Raw genomic sequence first — 25,627 nt, forward strand, 5'->3', positions numbered from 1 at the left:
CCTGTGGATTTACCAACCAGTCTGCTGGAAGTTTGTTCCAAGCATCTACTACCCTTTCAGTCAAATAATAATATTTTCTCACGTTGCTTCTGATCTTTCCCTCAACTAACCCTAAGCAAAAAAATGGTTGGTAACATTTTAAGGTTTTGTACTGACCCCACAAGGTTCAGTAGGATAACAGATTAGGCAAGTAGCTCAATTTTCTTGAATTGCTATGAAAGTTCAGTTCTAGATAATGACTAAAACGATTAAAGCGTTTATGCATAAAAACATGCTATTTAATTATTTCCTCTTTTAAAAGTAGTTAAGGATCATACTAAGGTACTAGAGAAGGGGGGGTGACAATAAAAAAAACTATTTATTCAATAAATAGTGCATAAACTTACTACCCTCGCTGCGTGTCCCCCCAGCCCCCCCCCCCGTGGGGGCAACAGCCCATTACTGGTTAGACTAGAAGACTTCCAGGGATCCTTGCAACTTTTATTTATTTATTTATTTGTTTGTTTGTTTGTTTTTGTCCAATACACAATAAGGGTTTTAGTGGGTATATATCTATATACACATAGTAAAATACATGATGAAGGTTATAGAGGAGATACTCATAGTAAAATATATCTAAGAAATAATAGAAAAGAAGATATAGTAATAGAACATATCAATGAAAGAATAGAAGAAGAGATATAGGAATAGAAGAAAGGTATAGGAGACATAGGAGAGCAATAGGACAGGGGACGGAAGGCACTCTAGTGCACTTGTACTCGCCCCTTACTGACCTCTTAGGAATCTGGATAGGTCAACCGTAGATAATCTAAGGGTAAAGTGTTGGGTGTTTGGGGATGACACTATGGAGTCCGGTAATGAGTTCCACGCTTCGACAACTCGGTTACTGAAGTCATATTTTTTACAGTCAAGTTTGGAGCGGTTAATATTAAGTTTAAATCTGTTGTGTGCTCTTGTGTTGTTGTGGTTGAAGCTGAAGTAGTCGCCAACAGGCAGGACGTTGCAGCATATGATCTTGTGGGCAATACATAGATCATGTTTAAGGCGTCTTAGTTCTAGACTTTCTAGGCCCAGGATTGAAAGTCTAGTCTCGTAGGGTATTCTGTTTCGAGTGGAGGAGTGAAGGGCTCTTCTGGTGAAGTATCTTTGGACATTTTCAAGGGTGTTAATGTCTGAGATGCGATATGGGCTCCAAACAGATCAGCTGTATTCGAGGATGGGTCTGGCAAAAGTTTTGTAAGCTCTAGTAAGTAGTGTGAGATTGCCAGAGCAGAAGCTACGAAGGATTAGGTTTACAACTCTTGAAGCCTTCTTGGCTATATTGTTGCAGTGGGCTTTGGGACTTAAATCTTTTGTTATTAGTATACCAAGGTCTTTAACGGAGTGGGGATTATCTGTGATAATTTGATTATTCAGTTCGTATTTGGAGTTCAGATTCTTCTTCCCAATGTGTAGGACAGAGCATTTGCTGGTTGAGATTTGGAGTTGCCATGTGTTAGACCACGCAGAAACAGCGTCAAGGTCTTTTTGGAGAGTAGTTGTGTTATCGGTGCTGTTTAAGAGTTTTACATTGTCGGCGAAGAGGACACAGTTGCTTGTGATGTAATCGCAAAGGTCATTGATGTAGAGAATGAAGAGCCTTGGTCCCAGTACACTACCTTGTTAAGAGTCCTTGAAGAACAGGCAAAACCTGGAAATTGTTCCTCAAGAACAAAGGGAAAGATGATTGCGTTTCTCCCTTTGTATGCGTTTATAGGCAGTTCCTTATGTTCTCTTCAGTGGTTCACCATTTTTGGAAAAAATCTACCTTTTTACTACTGCTTGCAAAACTTGTGAATGCAGCTGGCGCCCTCTATTGGCTTCTTTTACACCTGCTCTTGCTATCCATGACTTCCCAGCCTGGAGGAGTGAGTAGAAAATGCAAAAGCTACGCTAAGCAAAAATTCACTCCCCTGCTAAATGGGAAAACGGTATTATTTATCCGTAGAATCTAGGCAATGAAACCAAATCCCTCTGGTATCATTTATTTGACAACAGAAAAATGGAGTGCAGCCTTATTATTTATGTTGTGGTTAGCTCTGGCCCAGCTCCTGCCCCAAGGAATGTGCAGGTGGATGTGGGGGAGACATCCACATGCCGCAGGCCTGTTTTGCTCCCAGTAGAATCTGCCGACGAAGTCTCCTCTGACCGAGGAAGTGTGAGTGACAGGGAAGAGGGGAGCTTGGCAGACAGCCCAGGAGGAGATCAATCATCTGTATCATCCCTGGATTCTGAACAACAATTAACGACACATCCACATGCGTAGAGTGATGCATAGGAGACAACAACTGAAGGATTATTACCAGAGAAAATGAGGCCACCTGTGGTTGGGTGGGGCTGCTGTAATTAGTGCTACAGATAAAAAGAACAGCGTGCTGGTTTAGCCTTGTGGCAGTTTATCTGATTCATTGTTTCGTCAAGATCGTGGTTTTTGTGCTGTTCAAGATTGTGTGTGGACTCTCCGGATTTTAGAATTGGACTCAATTTCCCAGTTATTGGGTGAGCAATTGGATTGCATTTAACCTGTGCCTTGTGTGTACTAGAAAATCCCTTTGACATTTAAAAAGGGAGCTGTTTCTGTTTTTCTGTTTATAAAAACTTTTGTGTTTTCCTTTTATCGTGTGGTGTGTGTCTTCCTGGACTAATTACCCTGTAATTACAGGCGGTTGAAACACGCCGGCAGAACACCAACTATAATAAACTATCCACAATACTGCTGTATAACTCTTATCAATGAACATATGAAATAATAATAATAATAATAATAATAATAATAATAATAGATTAGATTTGTATGCCGCCCCTCTCCGAAGAATAGAAACATAGAAACATAGAAGTCTGACGGCAGAAAAACACCTCATGGTCCATCTAGTCTGCCCTTATACTATTTCCTGTATTTTATCTTAGGATGGATATATGTTTATCCCAGGCATGTTTCAATTCAGTTACTGTGGATTTACCTACCACGTCTGCTGGAAGTTTGTTCCAAGGATCTACTACTCTTTCAGTCAAATAATATTTTCTCATGTTGCTTTTGATCTTTCCCCCAACTAACTTCAGATTGTGTCCCCTTGTTCTTGTGTTCACTTTCCTATTAAAAACACTTCCCTCCTGGATTTTATTTAACCCTTTAACATATTAAGATGTTGAAAGAAAATGCAGGGCGTCCTGCACAAACCACACCCACGGAGTGGTAGTAAAATTTTTGGTAGTCCTTCACTGCCGAGGAAGGCTCATGGCCACTCACGCGGCTGTGTTCTCCACAATTTGCAGTTTTTGAACGCTCTTCAAAGGTAGGCCCATGTAGAGAGCATTGCAGTAGTCAAACCCCAAGGTGATAAGGGCACGAGTGACTGCGAGTAGAGACTCCAAACAGAACCGCAACTAGTGCACCAGTTGGGCTTTGTAGGTATGTTTAAGTTTAATCAGATTTGTATGCCGCCCCTCTCCGCAGGCGGCTCACAGCAACACAATGTATCCTTCCTGTGTGTGATTGGGGAAGCCACAAATGGGGAGGGAATGGGGATTTTGCCTTATCCTTCCCCTGTCATGTCCACCAAGCCACGCCCACAGAACTGGTAGGGAAAAATGTTAAACTTCACCCCTGCTCTATTTGTTAGATTTCACATGGAGAAATTATGTGTAATGGTTCAACACAGCCAGAAGGTGGCACCATCACTCAACTATCTTGACTTCTAACTACAAGTAGTCCTTGACCTATGGCCACAATGGAGCCCCAAATTTCTGTTGTTAAATGAGACATTTGTTTTTTATTTTATTTATTTTATTTCTATTTTACAACCCTTCTTGCCACGGCTGTTAAGTGAATCACTGCAGTGACCAACCATTATTTCTAGGGTGGATTTCACTTACTGCTGCTACTGGTTTGCTTCCCGCAGAACTCCACGCCCCCCGGTGCAAGCACGTAATAGCGAGATTTGCTTTCTGCACATGCGCAGGAAGCCAAATCTCACATAAGGATGCGCACAAGTGTGAGATTTTGCCAATTTTCGCAGATATTTTTGCTTCTGCGTATGTGCAGGTAGCCAAATCTCACGCAAGTGTCAGATTTCGGTGATTTTTGCAGATAAATCTCGCTCCAATCCATGCGCCCACCTGCCGGTCAACTAGAGCTGGGCATGCAGTTCCATTTTTGCTACTGCACCAGTGTCCCCCTATCCATGTAGCAATCCAATACAGTGGTTCCTCTACCTAAGAACGCCTCTACTTACGAACTTTTCTAGATAAGAACCGGGTGTTCAAGATTTTTTTTGCCTCTTCTCAAGAACCATTTTCCACTTACAAACCCGAGCCTCTGAAACTGTAACTGGAAAAGGCAGAGAGAAGCCTCCATGGGGCTTCTCAAGGAATCCCCTGGGAGGGAACAGGGCTGGAAAGGGTAGGGAGAAACCTCCGCGGGGCCACTCTAGAAATCTCCTGGGAGGAAACAGAGCCGGAAAAGGGAGAAGTCTCTGTGGGGTCCCTCTAGGAATCTCCTGCGAGGAAAAAGGGCCGGAAGAAGCCTCCGTGGGGCCTCTCTAGGAATCTCCTGAGAGGAAACAGGGCCGGAAAAGGCAGGGAGAAGCCTCTGTGGGGTCCCTCTAGGAATCTCCTTGGAGGAAACAAGGCCGGAAAAGGCAGAGAGAAGCCTCCATGGGGCCATTCTAGAAATCTCCTGGGAGGAAACAGGGCCGGAAAAGGCAGGGAGAAGCCTCCATGGGGTCCCTCTAGGAATCTCCTGGGAGGAAACAGAGCCGGAAAAGGGAGAAGCCTCCGTGGGGTCCCTCTAGGAATCTCCTGAGAGGAAACAGGGCCGGAAAAGGCAGGGAGAAGCCTCTGTGGGGCCTCTCTAGGAATCTCCTGGAAGGAAACAGGGCCTCCACCCTCCCTGTGGTTTCCCCAATCACACATTTTTTTTACATTGATTTCTATGGGAAAAATTGCTTCTTACAAACCTTTCTACTTAAGAACCTGGTCATGGAATGAATTAAGTTTGTAAGTAGAGGTACCACTGTACTGATTATCTCCCTCCCTCCCTCCTGTCCATCCATCTCTATCCATCCTATATACCTTGTTTCTGCTTTTTCACTTATCATCAAATCTACCTACCTACAGTATGTATGTATGTATGTATGTATGTATGTATGTATGTATGTATGTATGTATGTATGTATGTATGTATGTATGTATCTATCTATCAGTTATTGATGTATGTGTATATTCATTTAGATATGATAGACGATGATATATGTGTTTCCATCTATGTATACTTTAAGGTGGAGGAAAATATATATATTTCCATCTTTTTTTTTGCTCGCCCTAGCACAAAGCCAAAAGCACCAGCCTGAAGATGATGAGTGAGACCTTGTTGAAACGTCGCCAGGAATCTCTGAAACTTACATGGGAAGACACCCGAATATCCCAAGACTTACTTGTTAAGCGGGCAAACATTTGCTAAACGTATTACACAATTATTGTGCCTCCCATTCGACAACCACAACATCAATGAAAAAAACTCACTGACACACAAGAGTCTCATATAAAACAGTGAAGCCTTTTATTTTATTATTTTATTTTGTTGTGGTCGGAGGCCAAAAAAAAAATCACCTTAGGATGTTTTTTTTTTCAAGAATTCTCTCACCACTCAGAAACAAAAGGATTTATTAAAAAAGACAGGACTTTTTCACAGGACTTGAGCAAAAAACAGGTACATTTTATTTTATTTATGGGGTGGGGGGGGGAGAGGAAGTTGTTTGTCATGATTATAAAGTGTCAAGGTTCTAGATCTCATTGGCAGACCTCAATGGCCTGATTAAAACCTGATTTTTTAAAAAAAAGCACCATAGAAGTCATCCCCGTCATAATTCTGCAGGGCTCAGAATAGAGGGAAACGAGGTTTAAAACCTTGGCGATGTAAAAACCTGTGGACTTCAATTCCCAGAATCCCCGCTGGCTGGGGAATTGTGGGAGTTGAAATCCTCAGGTCTTAAAAGTTGCCAAGATTGGACACACCTGCTTTAGCATCAATTCCTCATTTTGTGAACTACCAAAGACTTTGGCACCTTTAGGACCTCGTGGATTTCCAACTCCCAGGATTCCTGCTGACTGAGGGAATTCTGGGAGTTGAAGTCCACGTGCCTTAAACTGCTTTAAAGTCTCAGCATCAATTCTTCTTTTTGTGAACTGCCGAGGAGTTGTGCCATTGTGTTAAGAATGTGTGGCTGATGAAGTCAATTAACAGGGCAGTCCCGGAAATAAATAACGGCCATTGCAATGTGATCATATTCCTAATTAAGAACAGTAAAAATAACCATCATGATTCTTCTGCACATTTATTTAGCTACTAATTCCTCCTTTGATTTACTGCCAGGTTCTGGTTGCTGGATGACTTATGGACACGAAGCATTAAAATTCATTGAGTCGTAATTCTTTAGGTGACCACATAAAGCCAACCACATAAAGGCCTCATTTTCAAAAAACAAATTGGCACCAACTACCCCGCGCCTTCCTGCCTTGGTATTTCTCTCTCATCTTTTCCAGAAAAAGGAACAAGTCACAGAATAAACACACACACCTTCAGTATTCCTAATTTTCAATCAAGAGGTAGAGAAACCAACAGGGGGAAAAAAAAGCAGTCTCTATTGATGGCCGAGTGAGAATTGGGTGTAAAAGGACAGGACACAAATGGTGTTGAGAAGAGATGGACATTTTCAATCTTCCTCCCCGTTCCTCCTAAAACCCAGTTCAGGTGTCACTTTAATTGGCTCTCATCTTTAAAGCAGATGGCCAACTGACTTTGGGTACGTGCCCTAGAAAATAAAGCCACCTGTAGATGTTCTCCTTGGGATGCCGGTGCCTTTTGACCTTCATCCTCCTAACAAGTCAACCTTCTCAACCCAGAATGGATGGACTTCAATTTCTCAGCCGGAAATAAAAACCCATTTGCAAAAAAATTCTGGGACTCCCCAAAAATCCACGCTTATAAACCCCAGGTACGTTTGTGCGCGAGCGGAGAACGGAAAGGAAAACATCTAATTTCTGTACAGATTTTTACTACATTTCTGGCATCCCAAATAGCGGGGATGGCCAACACAGACCCATTAATTCTCACTTTTGTCTTTTGCTACGTGCAAATTTCACATTCTGGACCTATTAGAAGCTGCACCGAAACAAGATCAAGAATAGATTTGGGATGGGTATTTCCCAGGGTTTGGTTTCAATAACCAGGTACAAAGGTTTGACAACTGCGTAGGAATATAACGTGTCTTCCTTTACAACTGTTGAGAAGATACCCCATCCCACCCCCCAACCCTAAAACACAGAGGCATTGCAGTATTTTTTTTTGTTCATTTCTATACATACATCTTCCAGCTAAGATTACACACAAGCTTTTATTTTTTTATATTCAAAAGTTTTTCACACTATAAGGCTATTAAAAAATTGCTGGTATGTTTGTAAATGACTAATTCTGAAATAATCTCGGGAAAAACCTTCTACGTGCTCTGGACGTTTGCTTTCATTCCACCCCCCACCCCAAAAAGACTGTTTTTACAGGATGAAAGAGGAAGACGACCTATTGCCATTAAAAAACAAACAAACAAAAAACAGAACACCTATTATCTATTTTATAAAACTTTGGAGTTGTGGCTTTGAAAAGACATTCTCAATCTTTGAAATGAAGTCTGCCCTCTTCTACCTCCTTTCTCTCTTCAACACCCAACAGAGAAGATCAAGTTAAGAGATAAGATATAAGATAAGACACACTCTTGAGATAGATAGAATTATTTACTGGCCAAGTGTGATTGGACACACAAGGAATATTGCACCAAAGACAAATTCCTTGTGTGTCCAATCACACTTGGCCAATAAAGAATTCTATCTATCTTTCATTCAATGTGTGTGTGTACATGGATGGCCCATGTGCCTGTTCAGGCATAAGTTGCTCCTATGCCATGAGGTAATGGGCTCGGTGGAAGGAGGCACACGTAGGAATGGACTTGCCCTGATATTATCTCCTCCACCAGCCAAACTTTCTCTCTCCATCTCTCTGGAAGTAAAGCTGTGATCAAGATTGAATTCTGGTGGACCACAATCTTCTGAATTGATTGTTCTGGAGTCTCCACCTGCTCCTAAGGCCAGTTGAGGCTCTTCTAGAGTGTTTCGCTTGGTTTTGGGGAATGGAAGGAACCAGGTTTCAACATTCCTATCATCTTCAACCTTGGCTACTCTTGAGACTTGTGGACTTCAACTCCCAGCTGTCTGGGGAATTCTGGGAGTTAAGACTTCGAAGTTGCCAAGTCTTGGACAATCCCAAGCTACAGAATTGGGGGGGGGGGGGGGAGAGGAAGCAGTGATTGGAAAAGGTTCCTCTCTTCTTTCCAACATGCTGGTTGTCTCCACAAAGTGGTTATCACCTGGGGTGCAAACCTGCAGGAGATATCCTGACGTGATTCAAACCCTTTCGTGTCGGATTCTGCTCCGTTCCTACTCAAATTCAGCATCAGTTCTGATTCGGAAGCAAAAAGATGACCACACTGGACTGCAATTTGAGACCCACACTATTCAACGTGGGGTGTTATTTTCTTTCCCATTAATTTTTAAAAATACATTCCGGAGAAGTTTGCCAAATCTTGGCCAGCCAACTCAAGAAGCCTTCTTCTGGATCCATCACATCCATGGTAAAACTTTCCACCTAGAAGCGCAGATCCTCAAATCAAAAAAAAAAATAAAAATCAGACGACTGCTCTATTTTACACTTGATTCCCAAACAGAACAAAAAGAACCAGAAACACTAAATCCCTAAAGCCTCCGTTGCCGAGATATGTCAAGGTCTGTTTCCAGGTGTAACAGAAAGAATGGAAGTTTTTATTTTAAAAAGAGGAAGCACCTTGTTCTGCAATTTCATGGCAATAAATAAGAATTTTGCTTTTTTTTTGTTTTTTGCATTGCTCACATTTAGCTGGCTTCAGCCTGCCAAATATCATCCCCCAAATTGCAACTTTTTTTTTGGGGGGGGGGGAGAATTTATCAATTATTTTAAGGCCTTCTGCTATGCACAAAATTGTTTCTTACATGATCATGGCTTCGAGAGATGCCACAGTCTGCCTGCCTCCCATTTAGTTCGATGCGCCATACACAAAGCAGCCAAGAACAGGGGAGTGTGCAAAATATTTTGTCCAAAACAGGACAATTTCGGAACGAAAAAAAAAAATCTAAAAATCTGTTTCCTACTTTCAAAGGTGACTTGAGTGATCCAGCATTGTTTCTGAGGTGATAAGCCTGCAACTCTGCAATTCCGTGTAACTTTTTCAACTGCCACAAAGACACCGAAGCTGTTCTTTGTGAAGCACCCAGGAAAAAGAGTTTTCCAAGCAAATGAATCAAGTCAGAATCAACTGGATCACCCATGCCAGGAACAGCACCAGGAGTAGACTTAAAGACACACCCCAGGAAGAGCCACTCTTACTCAAGCTTTAGTTCTGTAGTTAGAATGAGCAACAGACCGTAAGCCACGAGGACAGTCTTTTAAATTTTTAAAAAAGGGGGAAAGTTTCTAGATCTCATGATCTTGAAGGAAGGTTGAGATTATAGTACTTATATCTTGGTAGGAACTGAAAGACATCTTTAATATATGTGCTGGGACAAAGCAAAGCAATTTTGAAAAGTTTTCTTGGACAGGGCTACCCAACTCCTAGGCTGCGGCCTATTTGCAACACGAGTGGTGGGCCGGTGGGCCCCCGTGCGCACAGCTCAACTTGAAGCCGAGCTGTGCGTGGACGACGGCCCACTGCTCCCACGAATCGAGCTCTGCGCACATGCACTCTAGCCCGCCACTCGTGTGGCCCAGTTCCCCCCTTGCCTCCTCAGCCAGAGTGGCAAAAGATGGCGACCGCTGTTCTTTCGGACACATCACTTCATTAATTTCTAACGGCCGGAACACAGACCCTTAGTAGGAATAGGGCTGAAAGCAGTGAAGGGCCGCTCTTCTAACCTCCTAATGGAGCTCCCTCGGGGGCCATTATGGGCGTGCGGGCGTTCATCCTTTGCGCGGTGCAAGATTTTGCTTCTGTGCATGCTCAGAAAGCCAAATCTTGCACAAGGATGCGCGTCAGAGCGAGATTTCGGCTATTTTCACCGATATTTTTGCTTGACAATGTTTTGGGGGGCTTCTAGGATGTCTCACAATCTACGAAGAGCTGAATCCTTGTCTTAAAATAAAAATCACAGGGATCAAGGCAAGTGGCAAAACTTCTCTTATTCATCTGTCTTTTTAATACCACCAACCAAATAAGCCTCCAAAATCTAAACTCCCTAATTCTTTTTCCGGGACAACTGGATCATCCTTAAATGACTCAAAGCCTTGACGGATGACACCTTGTTTGATTGAATTTAAAGCTCTCAATTTTCAACCTCGTGGTTCTTTTTCTCTCTCCACCGAACACCCCATAAATCACTATGGAGGGACATCACACCAGCTGACAAAATTGGATTTAATTCTGGGACAGGAAGACTGTGCTATAAAAGGAACTTTAAAATGGCTCTGCTCTTGGCTGTGAAATGGAAGAGAGGGGCGGTTAGTTACCCAAGATAAGACTTTTAGAATGGAGGTCTCCAACTTTAAAGACTTGTGTAACTTTAAAAGACTTGTGGACTTCAACTCCCAGAATTCTTTAACAGGCACGGAGGAATTCTGGGAGTTGAAGTCCTCAAGTTTTAAAGTTGCCAAGTTTGAAGACCTTTGCTTTAGAACAGCAGGAAAGTTTTTCCCGGTAATATTCTTCTAAACCACGTGCCCAAAGGATGCAGACAAAAACCCAGCTGGTCCAGGAAGGGAAGAAGGCCACTAACCTCCTTGTCCACTTAAAACTTTTCCTGGATGGGGTTCATTTCAGAGAGAAACCTTTCTTATTTTTCACTTCTACATTTCATTTGTTGCCTTTCAAATTCCGCCCCTCAAGATTCTCTACCCACATTAAAAAAAAAAGTCAACGATTAAAAAAAAAATATTATAAATATATAAACAGGAGGATAGATTTAAAAAGTCTCAACTCCTTTATGAGGTCAAGTGGAGTTGACAGGCTGGATTGACTCAGAGGAGATTTTCTGGATTAACAGAAGCAAGTCTTGGGCCATTTTGGTGAAATCTACATAGGCACCGGTGTTTCCATGGATAAAATACAATAACTGGCAGTTGGATATATCTTAATTGGCTCATTGTGGTAAGAGAATAGGCCCAAATCAAAGGAATACATGCGAGAGGCTGCAATCGGTCTCCTGAGTTACCAGGACTGAAATGGAGGTAGTCCTGGTGATTTGCGAGGGCATCAAAGTCTCCTCACATGGAGTGACAGGTGAGGAAGTATGTACGAAAGTGCATTGCACAAAATTGTAAAACTCAAAAGAGTTCCCTCTAGGTTGAGTGTGGACAATTATGGACCCTTTACCATCTGTGGACTACAATTCCCAGAATTCCTGAGCTAGCCATGCTGGCTCAGGGATTCATGGGAATTGAAGTCTGCAGGTTGGGAAGGACCTAGACCCTTGTTCTAGGTCAGAGATGGGGGAAACCATGACTTGCTGGACTTCAACTCCCATAATTCTTGATCCTGGGTCAGGAATCCTGGGAGTTGAAGTCCACAAGTCAAAAAAGGGCCATGGTACACCCACCCTTCCTTTAGGTTCATAAAATCACTGGGTGGGAAAAGGCTTTGTTTAAAAACATGAATTCCACAAAGTCAACACCGAATGTTTATGAACAATTATTCTCAGCCAGACACTTCCACAAGGCCCAAAAGCCCCCAAACCCTTCAGAAAAGGGACTTTTCTCAGCTTCCTCCTCAAAATGTCTGAACCTATTGCAGCCAATGATGCCGAGAAACCCCACCCAAATCAAACGCCGCTCCATGCGATCAATAATCCCCACCTCCCATTCCCAAACCTCCTTCCCACACCTTCCTAAAACCCTTCGTTTGTCTCTTCAAGAGAGGCATTCTTTCCCTGGCTCCAACTTCTAACCTCAACCATCTTCTTTTCCTTTGAGACATCCAAAAGTATCCAACACTTATCCGATCGATGGGGGATTTTATCACTTCATGGGCTACTAGGACAGAAGGTCTTCAAACTTGGTCACTTTTTAAGACTTGCGGGACTTCAACTCCCATAATTCTTCAGCCAGCATCCTGGGAGTTGAAGTCCACAATTCTTAAACATTGACAAGTTTGAGGACCACTGGGATTAGGACCAGTAATGAGTTCCTACCGATACGCCTAATTGCGCGCAGATCTGTAGCTCTCGCATGGAGGTGTCTGTGTGTGTTTCAGAGAGGATTTTTGTGCGGAAGCAAAATTGTGTTCGAAAACGCACTTGTGCGCCACAGCTGCACGCAATTAGAGGTACCGGTAGGAACCTACTACTGGTTAAGACATAAAGAGAAATGGCATACCGCTGGAAAAGATAATAAAACGTGAATGACACATCAGGAGCAGCGGATTCATCTCTACAGACCGGGTGACGTGACATCTTTCATCTCCTGTTCAAACATGGAAGCCCACCAAACAAGCAAGCACAACACAGCTCAACATACACACATCCCTGTACCCCAACTAACTCAGCTCCACCGTGTAATCTAGGTTTCTCTCTCGGCCCAGAAATAAGCCGGCTTCAACTACATGGCCTGCCAATCCTACGGCCTCTATTTTAAGCTAGCTCCAATTCCTCTTAATCCACCGATCGAGTTTCTCTGGAGAAAGAAGAGGCTCCAGAGTTATTGCATTGAAAGTTGACGTTGTTACAAAGAGCTTTTGACAAAGACAAAATAATTGGGAAAGGAAGGAGTAGAGGGAGGGGAGGCAAACCACCGTTATTTTCAAGCCTTTTGAAACCAAACGAGGGGGGGCAGGAGAGCGTTCTCCATGCCTGGGAACAACTCAAAACAAAAATACAATAAAATAAAATAAAATCAGAAAAGGAAAAAGTTGTGACTAACACGTCCCCTCCAAACTTCAGAAGAACAAGCCCTGTGTGTGTTTGAGTGTGGCATGGTTCGGTCTTCCCCCTCGGGTGGCGTTTCTGGCCAAGGGGACACGATGGAGGGTTACATGATGCAGCATTTATTCTTGTGGTTCTGGGGATCCTTGAAACGCAGGCGCTGCTTGGGCCGGTATTTCTCCAGGTAGGTCAGCTGCTTGCTGTTGATGGCGCCTCGGCGTTTCCTGCAGGGGAGGAGAAAGGCGCGTTGAGTGCTCCTCGAAATGTCTGAAAAGCGAAGCGCATCTTTCCCATGTACGGATGAGAGAGTTTGGGTTAGCGGTTAAAGGCTAGAAACCTAGTCCTGCCTTAGACATGGAAATTGGTTGGGTAACTTTGTTTGTTTATTGATAGATTGTGTTTATATAGAAACATAGAAGATTGACCGCAGAAAACGACCTCATGGTCCATCTACTAGTTTTTTCTCACCATTCCTATCATCCTTTTCCTCCCACTTAGGACTGTATGACTGTAACTTGTTGCTTGTATCCTAAGATTTTTATTAATATTGTTTCTTCATTGCTTATTTGACCCCTATGACAATCATTAGGTGTTGTACCTTATGATTCTTGTCAAATGTATATTTTCTTTTACGTACACTGAGAGCATATGCACCAAAGACAAATTCCTTGTGTCCAATCACGCTTGGCCAATAAAGAATTCTATTCTATTCTGTCTGCCCTTATACTATTTCCTGTATTTTATCTTAGGTTGGATCTATGTTTATCCCAGGCATGTTTACATTCAGTGACTGTGGATTTACCAACCATGTCTGCTGGAAGTTTGTTCCAAGCATCTACTACTCTTTCAGTCAAATAATATATTGCTTCTCATCTTTTCCCCAACTGACCTCAGGTTATGCCCCCTTGTTCTTGTGTTCACTTTCCTATTAAAAACACTTCCCTCCCGAACCTTATTTAACCCTTTAACATATTTAACTGTTTTGATCATGTCCCCACTTTCCCTATGACTCAGGTCGGCTCACAGCATATAAAAGAAAACAATATAATACAATGTCTTAAATCCAATTAATCTAAAATCCCCAATTATTACAAAATCAAGCATTTCCACTCAGACTGCAAACACGACATTCATCAGTCAGGGGGCTGGAATCTAATAGCCTCAAGCCTGGGGGCATGGAAAAGTCTTTAGATTCTTACGGAAGGCGAGGAGGGTGGGGGCAGTATGAATCTCTGGGGGGAGCTGATTCCAGAGGGCCGCCCCCCCCCTCCCCCAAGAGAAGGCTCTTCCCCTAAGCCCTGCCAAACGACATTGTCTAGGTGACTGGACCTGGAGAAGGCTGACTCTGTGGCCATCTGACCGGTCGCTGGGATTCATGTGGCAGGAGGCAGTTCCATAAGTAATCTGGTCCGATGTCATAACCAACACTTTGGGCCAATCACCAGGAGACAGGGAGTTCTAGTCCCGCCTTAGGCATGGAAATCAGCTGGTGACCTTGGGCCAATCACCAGGAGACGGTGAGTTCTAGTCCCGCCTTAGGCATGGAATTCAGCTGGGTGAATTTGGGCCAATCACCAGGAGACGGTGAGTTCTAGTCCCGCCTTAGGCATGGAAATCAGCTTGGTGACTTTGAGCCAATCACCAGGAGAATAAGTTCTAGTCCCGCCTTAGGCATGAAAACTGGCTGGGCGGGGTGGTTTCTAGAGGAGCACTTACTGTCTAATGAATTGGATGGCGTCTTCATATTTCATCCCGCTCTCAATCAGGGCCAGCGCGACCAGAACTGGAGCCCTGGATAGGGAAAAGACAGAAGTGAGGTCAGGCCCGCAAAGTGGTATCATTTCTCTATTCCAACTTGAAGAAAAAAAAAAAAGCAAAATGTCTGAAGAACAATAATTCAAAATGCCAAGGTTGAAGGAAGATTTAAAAAAAATCCTGGTTGAGAAATACCATGTCGAGCACAAAACTGACCCTCTATAGACTTGTGTTTTTCAAACCTGGCAACTTTAAGACTGCGGGGGACGGACTTCAACTCCCAGAATTATCCCAGCCAAGGCTGGGGAATTCTGGGAGTTGAAGTCCCCCCCCCTTCTCTGTCTTAAAGTTACAAGTTGCACCTAGACCAAGTGCCAATCAAATGTTTCTTTTTCTTAAATTAAAAAAAAATTAAGTTATGTATACTAAAAACAAAACAAAAATACAACACACACACACACAAATACACACACAAAGAATAGAAAACATCAATACAAAAACATTAAACAACACACTAACATTTATACAAAATATCCCTTAGGGTTCTGTTATGGCAAATCATATTAACTATTTATACTAATATGTTACATATCTTACATATTTTTCATGTATGATGTATGTATGTATAGAGAAATATGTAAGGTGTGTAATAGTATTAGTATATTTATTTTCCCTCTTTAGTATTGCCTTTTCTTTACAAATCTATCTATCTATCTATCTATCTATCTATCTATCTATCTATCTATCTATCTATCTATCTATCTATCTATCTATCTATTTTATATGCTGCCCCTCTCCAAGGACTCAAGGCGGCTTACAAACATATAAAAAAGGACAATAAAATAAAATACGCTAAATCAAATTTAAGTTAAATTAAATTAAATTAAATAAACTATTCTAAAATCGTTAACTATATTAAAAATAAATCACATCCATTCAAATAACAACTTTATATGTACATCTTAAACCAGGGAAGGTAGTAATTCTTTTGGCCATGGATAATTGCGTAGTTTTGTGCAAAGAGAAACATTGATGACAAAGACACAATTATTTTTACTGTTATCTGTGCCTGTCAGAATGGCACTCACCGTCCTAGGCCAGCTACGCAGTGGACAGCAACACAACACCCGGGGTCTTCGCAGAATTTGGTCTTCAGTAGGTTGAGCCAGTCGTCCACAATTTTGTTGGGTGGTGGAGCTCCATCATCAAAGGGCCAATCCTGGAGAAGAAGACCAGAGACTGAGGGGAACATTTTCAACTAAGAGGGAGAGGACTTAGTGTTTGTTAAATAAGCCGTCAAAAGGGGAGTACAGTGGTTCCTCTACCTAAGAGCACCTCTACTTACGAACTTTTCTAAATAAGAATCGGGTGTTCAAGATATTTTTGCCTCTTCTCAAGAACCATTTTCCACTTACAAACCGAAGCCTCCGAAACTGTAACCGGAAAAGGCAGGGAGAAGCCTCCGTGGGGCCTCTCTAGGAATCTCCTGGGAGAAAACAGGGCCGGAAAAGGCAGGGAGAAAACTCTGTGGGGCCTCTCTAGGAATCTCCTGGGAGGAAAAAGGGTGGAAAAGGCAGGGAGAAGCCTCCGTGGGGCCTCTCTAGGAATCTCCTGGGAGGAAACAGGGCCCGAAAAGGCGGGGAGAAGCCTCCATGGGGCCTCTCAAGGAATCTCCTGGGAGGAAACACCCTCCCTGTGGTTTCCCCAGTCGCATGCATTATTTGCTTTTCCATTGATTCCTATGGGAAAAATTGCTTCTTCTTACAAACTTTTCCACTTAAGAACCTGGTCACGGAACGAATTAAGTTCGTAAGCAGAGGTACCACTGTGCAAGGTAGTCCTCAAGTTACAGTACAACCACTCATTTAGTGACTTGTTTGAAGTTACAATGGTGCTGAAAAAAGTGACTTATAACCATTTCTCACACCTTCAACTGTTGCAGCATCTCCTCCGGGCTTATATAGTTTATGTATGGTGTGCTTGTGTTGTATGATTTTTAAATGACGGGTTTTTAGATAATTTTTTAATATTAGATTTGTTACATTGTTGTTGTGGTTGGCTCTGGCCCAGCTCCTGCCCTAAGAAATGTGGATGTGGATGTGGCGGAAACATCCTCATGCCACAGGTCTGTTTTGCTCCCAATAGAATCTCCCGACGAAGGTTCCTCTGACGAAGGAAGCGTGAGTTGCAGGGAAGAGGGGAGTTTGGCAGACAGCCCAGGAGGAGATAAATCATCCTTATCATCCCTGGATTCTATACAAGAACTTATGACGGACCCACGCATGCATAGAGTGATGCATAGAACAACTGAAGGATTATTACAGGAGATAAGTGAGGCCACCTGTGGTTGGGTGGGGCTGCTGTAATTAGTGCTACAAATAAAAAGAGCAGCGTGCTGGTTTAACCTTGTGGAAGTTTATCCGATTCATAGTTCATCAAGATCGTGGTTTTGCTGTTTCCCTGTTCAAGACTGTGTGTGGACTTTCTGGACTTTGGACTCAATTTCCAAGTTAATGGGTGAGAAATTGGATTGCATTTAACCTGTGCCTTGTGTGTACCAGAAAATCCCTTTGACATTTAAAAAGGGAGTTTTTTCTGCTTTTCTGTTGATAAAGACTTTTGGTTTTCCTTCTATCGTGTGGTGTGTGTCTTTTTGGACTAATTACCCTGTAATTACGGGCGGTTGGGACACCCCGGCAGAACACATTGTATACTGTTGTTGTTACTGCTGTGAGCTGCCCCGAGATTGCGGAGAGGGGCGGCATCCAAATCTAATTATTATAATCTAAATAATAATAATAATAATAATAATAATAATAATAATAATAATAATGATAATCACTGTGGTCACAAAATCAAAATTCAGACGCTTGGAAAACTGACTCGTATTTACGACCAAATCTTTGCCTTTCGTAAGAGTTTGAAAACCTATTTATGCCACCAGGCTTGGGGTCATTAGATCCCAGCCACTGGCCACTGAATGCCTAGTATGCTTGGTTTTTATTGAATGAATGAATTTTGATATTTAGCTTTTATAATGTTTTAAACTAACTATTTATATTAATTGGATCCAATTGTATTTTGTACACTGTTTTATTGTTGACATGTTGTGAGCCGCGGAGAGGTGGCGCAGTGGGTAGAGTGCAGTACTGCAGGCCACTAAAGCTGATTGATAGATCTGCAGGTCAGCGGTTCAAATTTCATCACCAACTCAAGGTTGACTCAGCCTTCCATCCTTCCGAGGTGGTAAAATGAGGACCCGGTTTGTGGGGGCAATAGGCTGGCTCTGTTAAAAAGTGCTATTGCCAACATATGTTGTAAGCCGCCCTGAGTCTAAGGAGAAGGGCGGCAGAAAAAAAAAATTGAATGAATAAAATAAATAAATAAAAATACAAATCCAATAAATAAATAAATTAAAGATGGGGGAGGGAGGGTGGAAGAGACTTATGGGAAACCCCCCCCCCCAGCAGCATTTCTCTTGATCTTGATTCAGGTGGGGGCATTATTGTGATCTTACATTGAACCCTGGTGGCCTTAGAACAGGGAAATGGCAGTTTACAAATCCTCCCCTGCCCGTTTTAAACGGAAAGCCCAGAAGGTAAGATTAAAGCACCTGCATCCGTGGTGTTCTTTGATCCCATTCTGCACCTGCAGCTCAAATTGGCGCTCGGCTGCGGGCTGGAAGCAACCACGGAGAAGCTGTCCAAGTCCTCCTTTGCCTCACAAACCACATCACAACAACTGGAGCCAAAACTGGGGGCCTGATGGGAGCCACCTATCTAAAAATTCAAAGCAAAGGGACTCACCATCACTTTAATGCCATCCTTTTCCAGGGGCGTCTTGTCGTAAGTCACTTCACACACTCTCACGACTGTGGTTGCACCGTATTTCTTCAGGTCCTGCCGGGAACAAAAAGGGAGAAAATATTTGAGATCACTTATTCACTGGCTTGAGACTGCCACCCTAGCAATTTCTCTTGGCTTCAGGCTTCTAGACCAGTGTCTCCCAAAAGTGGCAACTTGAAGATGTTTGGACTTCAACTCCCAGAATTCCCCAGCCAGCATTCGGTGGCTGGGGAATTCTGGGAGTTGAAGTCCAAATATCTTCAAGTAGCCAAGGTTGGGAAACACTGTTCTAGACTACCTCTAGGCCTCACCTTAATACCACTTTATAAGGCCTTGGTGAGGCCACACTTGGAATCCTGCATTCAGTTTTGGTCGCCACAACCACGCATGCGCAGAAGAAAACAAATCATAGAAACATGCTGGACACACAAAGCTACATGTGCAGCTCAACTTTCACTACCATATCCGTATATCCGTATAAACCCGCTACTGAATCAAATGTCTACCTGCATAAATCTTGCTGTTAAACACCTAAATGCAGGATCTATTGATAGATACCCTGACATTAAAGGCCTGCCAGGCCTTTGCCCAAGGTAAGATTTTTGGTACCTAAGGACCACGCTAATTCTTCTTAATGACCAAAACATGGCCAGCAAACTATGTGGATGGAGGGGTTGACCCACTGGGGAAGTAGCATGTCCAATGCTCTTGTTAGTACTATGTACATAACAGTTGCGTTTGGCAATATACACTGCTCAAAAAAATAAAGGGAACACTCAAAGAACCCATCCTAGATCTGAATTAATGAAATATTCTCATTGAATACTTTGTTCTGTACAAAGTTGAATGTGCACAACAGCAGGTGAAATTGTTTGTCAATCAATGTTGCTTCCCAAGTGGACAGTTTGATTTCACTGAAGTTTGATTTACTTGGAGTTATATTGCGTTGTTTAAGTGTTTCCTTTATTTTTTTTGAGCAGTGTAAAAACAAGCTAACAATGAATGCTTATGTATGTATTGAAACACTATGGCTTTAGTTAATATTGGGAATTGCCATAAGAGGGAGCTAGAAGCATGATTCCTTCTGTGTTTTTCTGCTCATTTTGTGCTGATTTATTATGACTATTGCAGTTAAGAACTGTGTGTTCAATGATCAGTAATACCTCATCTTACGAACTTAATTGGTGCCGGAAGGTGGTTCGTAAGGCGAAAAGTTCGTAAGACGAAACATTGCTTCCCATAGGAAACAATGTAAAATGAATTAATGCGTGCAAGGGAAAAAAAAACCCGCCGCCGCCCGGCTGTCACCTTTTGAAACAGCCGGGCGCTTCTCAGCGTTCTCCCAATGCCGAACCTGGAGGTTCGGCAAAAGTTCGGGTTTGGGTGGCCGCGAGAAGCCCCGCCGCCCGGACGTCTTTGTGACATCAAAGCTCCTCCCATGGAATTCCCTATTGGGATTCCCCACCTCCTTTCTAGCCTCCCAACCACCTGACAGCCCCCCGGCTGTTTCAAAAGGCGACAGCCGGGTGGCGGGGCTTCTTGGCGGCCTCCCGAATGCCGAACCCGGAAGTTCGGCAAAAGTTCGGGTTAGGCATTTGGGTTCGGGAGAATTCCGAGAAGCCCCCTGGCTGTTTCAAAAGGTGACAGCCGGGTGGCGGGGCTTCTCGGCGGCCACCCAAGCCCGAACTTTTGCCGAACTTCCGGGTTCGGCGTTCAGGCGGCGGGTTCGTAAGATGGAAAAAGTTCGGAAGAAGAAGCAAAAAATTTCTGAACCCCGGGCTCGTATCTCGAATTGTTTGTATGGCGAGGGGTTTGTATCACGAGGTACCACTGTATTTGCAAGTTATACAAGTAACACTGGAAGTTTTTAAGATGTTGGATAACCATCTGTCTGAAGTAGTGCAGGGTTTCCTGCCTGAGCAGGGGGTTGGACTAGAACACCTCCAAGGTCCCTTCCAACTCTGTTGTTATTGTTAAGGCTTGTAGTATAGTTAATGTATTGAGTTACTGACTGATTTGACTTTGCATGACTGGACTGCAACTTGACTACGATATTTGCTAAAGTAAATACTATTTTATACACTTTAATGTACCTGATTTGTATGACTGAACCATGCCGCCCGAGTCTTTGGAGAGGGGCGGCATACAAATCTAATAAATAATAATAATAAATAAATAATAATAATAATAATTTCATGTCTACTGGCTATCTGCTAGAATTCCACGTTTCCTTTGCGTATGTGTATCCTTGATAACTCATGGATCACTCTGCATACTCCTTAACAGCTCTCAAGTTTCTCGGCCGAGAAGAATTTTGTTTTCGAACATCTCATGCTTAAGTTTACAGCTTACACAATCCTTCCCTTGGACTTCTCTCCCCTTCGGATGGCCCAAAGCAGTTGCTGTTGTCAGATTCTTAGCGTTCATAAGTCAGAAGACTTGAGGACCTGAAGGTCCCGGGGTCATTGTCCAAGTCCCCTTGAATCTCTAACGGCGGGTCAAGTTAGGACGCCAGTTCCAATGCCTCTCAAGAATGGTTTTCTTGTGAGCCCCCTGCCAATTTTGGAAATAATTTAGACCCTACGGGTGGATAGTCCTGCCCCCAAATGTCAGTCGCTTTATTAAGTGAGACAGATGCTCGGTGAGTCTCGATCCGTTTTATGACCTCTTTTTCCATGGTGGTTAAGTGAATCAATGCACTGGATAAATCAATCACAATGGCTGTTCAGCGAATATGGCTTCCTCTTTTGAAAATTGCAAAAGGGGATGATGAGATGCCAGGAATGCAGCAAAAGGGACCTCCCCTAGGCCAGTGATGGCGAACCTTTCCCCCCCCCGGGTGCCGAAAGAGCATGGGCCTACGAGTCTACGGAGAGGGGCAGCATACAAATCTGATAAATAAATAAATAAATAAAATAAATGGGTGTGCTCTCTCTCTCTATATACCAAGACCGTCTCTCTCATATATATATATATATATATATATATATACAGTGGTACCTCAAGATACGAACCCCTCGTCTTACGAACAACTCGTGATACGAACCCGGGGTTCAGAAAAATTTTGCCTCTTCTTATGAACTTTTTTCGAGTTACGAACCGGCGTTCGGAGACTGCTGGGAAGCGGTGCGGCTGTTTTAAAAGGTGACAGCCGGGCGGCGGGGCTTCCCAGAAGCCTCCCGAACGCCAGTTCGTAACTCGAACAAAGTTCGTAAGAAGAGGCAAAATTTTTCTGAACCCGGGGTTCGGTTTGGGAGGTTGCTGGGAAGCCCCCCAGCCCGGCTGTCACCTTTTAAAACAGCCGCGCGGCTTCCCAGCTGTCTCCCGAAGCCGAACGCGGAAGTTCGGCTTTGGCGTTCGGCTTCAGGAGACAGCTGGGAAGCAGCGCGGCTGTTTTAAAAGGTCGCAGCCGGCCTGGGGGGCTTCCCAGCACCCCCCGAACCCCGGGGTTTTTTTGGTTGCACGGATTAATTGACTTTACATTGTTTCCTATGGGAAACAATGTTTCGTCTTACGAACCTTTCGTCATACGAACCTCCTCCTTGCATATATATACATATTTGTTTTCGTAGATTTTCACAGGTACAGGTATGACGGTCTTGGTATATTCGGGTTTCTTCCCGTGTAGGATTTGGAAATTTCTGGCAATGTTTCGATGAGGTCCCACTCATCATCTTCAGGCTGGTGTTTCTGTCCTTGTTCTAAGGCGAACACTGCGAGACCTAAGCTGCCTTCCTTATATAAATACTGGTGGCTGGGTGTGGTTTGATGGCTCAGCAATTGCCTGCTGTGTAGAAACTTCCTGGTGAGTCAGTGGGGAAACATCTGGGGTCGTTGATGTAGCTACATCATATATATATAAAAATGAAGTGGCAACAGCCATTGCGATCTCTGGAACGTTTAAAATTTATTAAAATGTACTAAAACTAACTAAGCTTTATATATAAGTCGCCTTAGAACAAGGACAAAAACACCAGCCTGAAGATGATGAGTGGGACCTCATCGAAACGTCGCCAGAAATTTCCAAATCCTACACGGGAAGAAACCCGAACATACCAAGACCGTCATACCTGTACCCGTGAAAATCTACGAAAACACACACACACACACACATATATATATATATATGTTTTCGTAGATTTTCACGGGTACAGGTATGACGGTCTTGGTATGTTCGGGTTTCTTCCCGTGTAGGATTTGGAAATTTCTGGCGACGTTTCGATGAGGTCTCACTCGTCGAAACGTGTTCGCCTGAGAACAAGGACAGAAATACCAGCCTGAAGATGACGAGTGAGACCTCGTCGAAACGTCGCCAGAAATTTCCAAATCCTACACGGGAAGAAACCCGAATATGCCAAGACCATCATACCTGTACCCGTGAAAATCTATGAAAACATATATATTTCACTTCTGTACCGCCCAATCTCGAAGGACTCAGGGCGGCTTACAACAAAATCTAAAAATACAGTTAACAATAAAAAGAAGTCCAATATAAATTAAAACAATAACCCCAGTAAAAACTCACAACTCAGCAATCCAATTAACCAACAAACCAAACAATATGATTTGGACATGAAAGATGTAAATTCATAGCGCCCAGGCCTGCCGGCAAAGCCAGGTCTTCGTAGCCTTTCGGAAGGCCAACAGTGTGGGAGATGTACTGACATTGGGGGAGAGTTGGTTCCATAGAACGGGGGCAGCCACAGATAAGGCCCTTCATCACAGCCCCGCCAACCTGCATTGCTTAGTCGGCGAAACCTGGAGAAGGCCAACTTATATTTATATGCAGTCTATCTCTCTCTCTCTCTCTATCCTATCAAATAAACGTAACAGCTGTAGTGATTGGTTTAACAACGGTGGCCAGAAAGGTCATATAACAGGACAAAACAGACTTCACTGATACCTCACTTTCAAACTTCAGGCTCGATTGCAGCCATAAGTTGAGGGCTCTCCGTACGGGCAATTGGAAATCTATCTCAGCGCGTCCATCACTTGCTGATCCAAGAGTAAACAAGGGCATTTATTTTTAATCCCCGTAGGTATGCAACAAATTCTGGCGAGTTGTAACCCAGAGCAACCTCTGTGGAAAACGCAAGCCTTATTGGACGGAAGGCAGGGGAAGGTACGGCTATAAACAGCACACCTTGGCCAAGAGCCACGTATTACAGCAACACCCCCCCCCCCCAACAATCTCTTATACAGTGTTCCCTCAATTTTCACGGGGGATGCGTTCCGAGACCGCCTGCGAAAGTCGAATTTCCGCGAAGTAGAGATGCGGAAGTAAATACAGTATTTTTGGCTATGAACAGTATCACAAGCCTTCCCTTAACACTTTAAACCCCTAAATTTCAATTTCCCATTCCCTTAGCAATCATTTAGATTATTACTCACCATGTTTATTTATTAAAGTTTATTTAAAAAAATATTTATTAAAGACGGATGAAAGTTTGGTGATGACATATGACGTCATCAGGCAGGAAAAACCGTGGTACATGGAAAAAACCCGCAAAGTATTTTTTAATTAATATTTTTGAAAAACCGTGGTATAGACTTTTCATAAAGTTCGAACCCGCGAAAATCGAGGGAACACTGTATATCTATGCACTATGCACACGCTAAAAAGGAAGAGAGGATAAGATGGGTGGAAAAACGCCAAAAACACATGCAGGAGGAAGGCGTCATTTAGGGCTAAGAGCTTGACTTTAACACCTGGCCCTAGAGCCTCGGTGGTGCAGTGGTTAGAGTGCAGTCCTGCAAGCTACTTCTGCTGATCACCGGCTGCCAGCAGTTTGGCAGATCGAATCTCAGTAGGCTCAAGGTTGACTCAGCCTTCCATGCTTTCAAGGTGGGTAAAATGAGGACCTGGATTGTTGGGAGAATTGGTGCTAGACTTGTGGTTGGGGGCCACCACAACATGAGGAACTGTATTAAGGGGTTGCATTAGAAAGATTGGGAACCACTGCCTTAGAAGATAGGTTCAAGATTCAGATAGATCTTGACAAATTTGAACCCTGTGCCCTATCCAACAAAATGAAATTCAATGTAGAGAAAAGTAAAGTCCTACAAAAACCAAAAATATACATAAGAAAAACAAAATAAATTATACATATAAACTGGGGGAAACCAGTGAAGAGAAGGACCAGGGGATAGCAGTCTTCTAAGATTTGAGGGGTTGCCACAGAGAGGAGAGGGTCCAGTTATTTTCCAAAGCCCCTGAAAGCCAGAGAAGGAATAATGGATGGAAACTGAACAAGGAGAGAAGCACCTAGAACTAAGGAGGAACAATCAACCAATGGAACAGAGGTTGCCTTCAGAAGTTGTGGAAGCTTCCTCAATAGAAGCTTTCAAGAAGAGATTGGACTGACATCTGTCAAATATGGTCTAGGCAGTGACGGCGAACCTATGGCATGTGTACCATAGGTGGCATGTGGAGCCATATCTGAGGGCACCCAAGATACCGTCCTATGTTAGCTTCAGTGCACATGTGAGCATTGACCAGCTGATTTTTGACCTTCTCTTCAGCTGTTTTCGGTCTCCCCAGGCTTCAGGAAAGATGGCGAAAAACAGCCCAACGGGCCTACCAGAAGCCAAAAAAGCTTCGCCATCACTGGTGTAAGATCTCCTGCTTGGACAAGGGGGTTCGACTACATGACTTACAAGGCCCCTTCCAACTCGGTTAATCTGTAAAGTACGGAGGGTTTACGAGACCTATTGCAGGAAATCTGTGTAAAGCACTTGGAAAAAAGGAGAAGGAACCACCAACCCACCTGGTCCTGTGTTTACAAGGTGATCTCGCACTGCACACCCAAACCTGTCCCAGCAAGCTCAGTTCAGCCGGGTGGGAAAACTCTGCAACCGTTTTCTGATGCAGGGCCCGGAGGCAATCATATGTGCAGCGAATCTGTCTTGTCCTTTAAACCCCAACATGGCTTAGGGCCAGTCTACCTTCGGGACCGCCTCCTACCGCACAGTTCCTGGCGACTGACAAGAGCCCACAGGTT

General features: G+C 43.4%; 1 protein-coding gene across 4 annotated transcripts in view; it reads right to left on the bottom strand.

The window, feature by feature from the left end:
* Positions 1-5,572: 5,572 nt before the first annotated feature.
* The window catches only part of PTP4A3 (protein tyrosine phosphatase 4A3), a 124,595-nt gene continuing 104,540 nt past the window's right edge, over positions 5,573-25,627 (bottom strand). For all 4 annotated transcript variants that reach the window (XM_070748367.1, XM_070748368.1, XM_070748371.1 and 1 more), the window contains 4 exons: positions 18,588-18,680; positions 15,870-16,000; positions 14,743-14,817; positions 5,573-13,250 (listed from right to left, as the gene is read on the bottom strand). In XM_070748367.1, the coding sequence (XP_070604468.1) occupies positions 13,133-13,250; positions 14,743-14,817; positions 15,870-16,000; positions 18,588-18,680 (417 nt within the window). In that variant the 3' untranslated portion in view covers positions 5,573-13,132. The remainder of the gene's footprint in view (positions 13,251-14,742; positions 14,818-15,869; positions 16,001-18,587; positions 18,681-25,627) is intronic.

This window comes from Erythrolamprus reginae, chromosome 3 (genome assembly GCF_031021105.1).
Source record: "Erythrolamprus reginae isolate rEryReg1 chromosome 3, rEryReg1.hap1, whole genome shotgun sequence".
Lineage (NCBI taxonomy): Eukaryota > Metazoa > Chordata > Lepidosauria > Squamata > Dipsadidae > Erythrolamprus > Erythrolamprus reginae.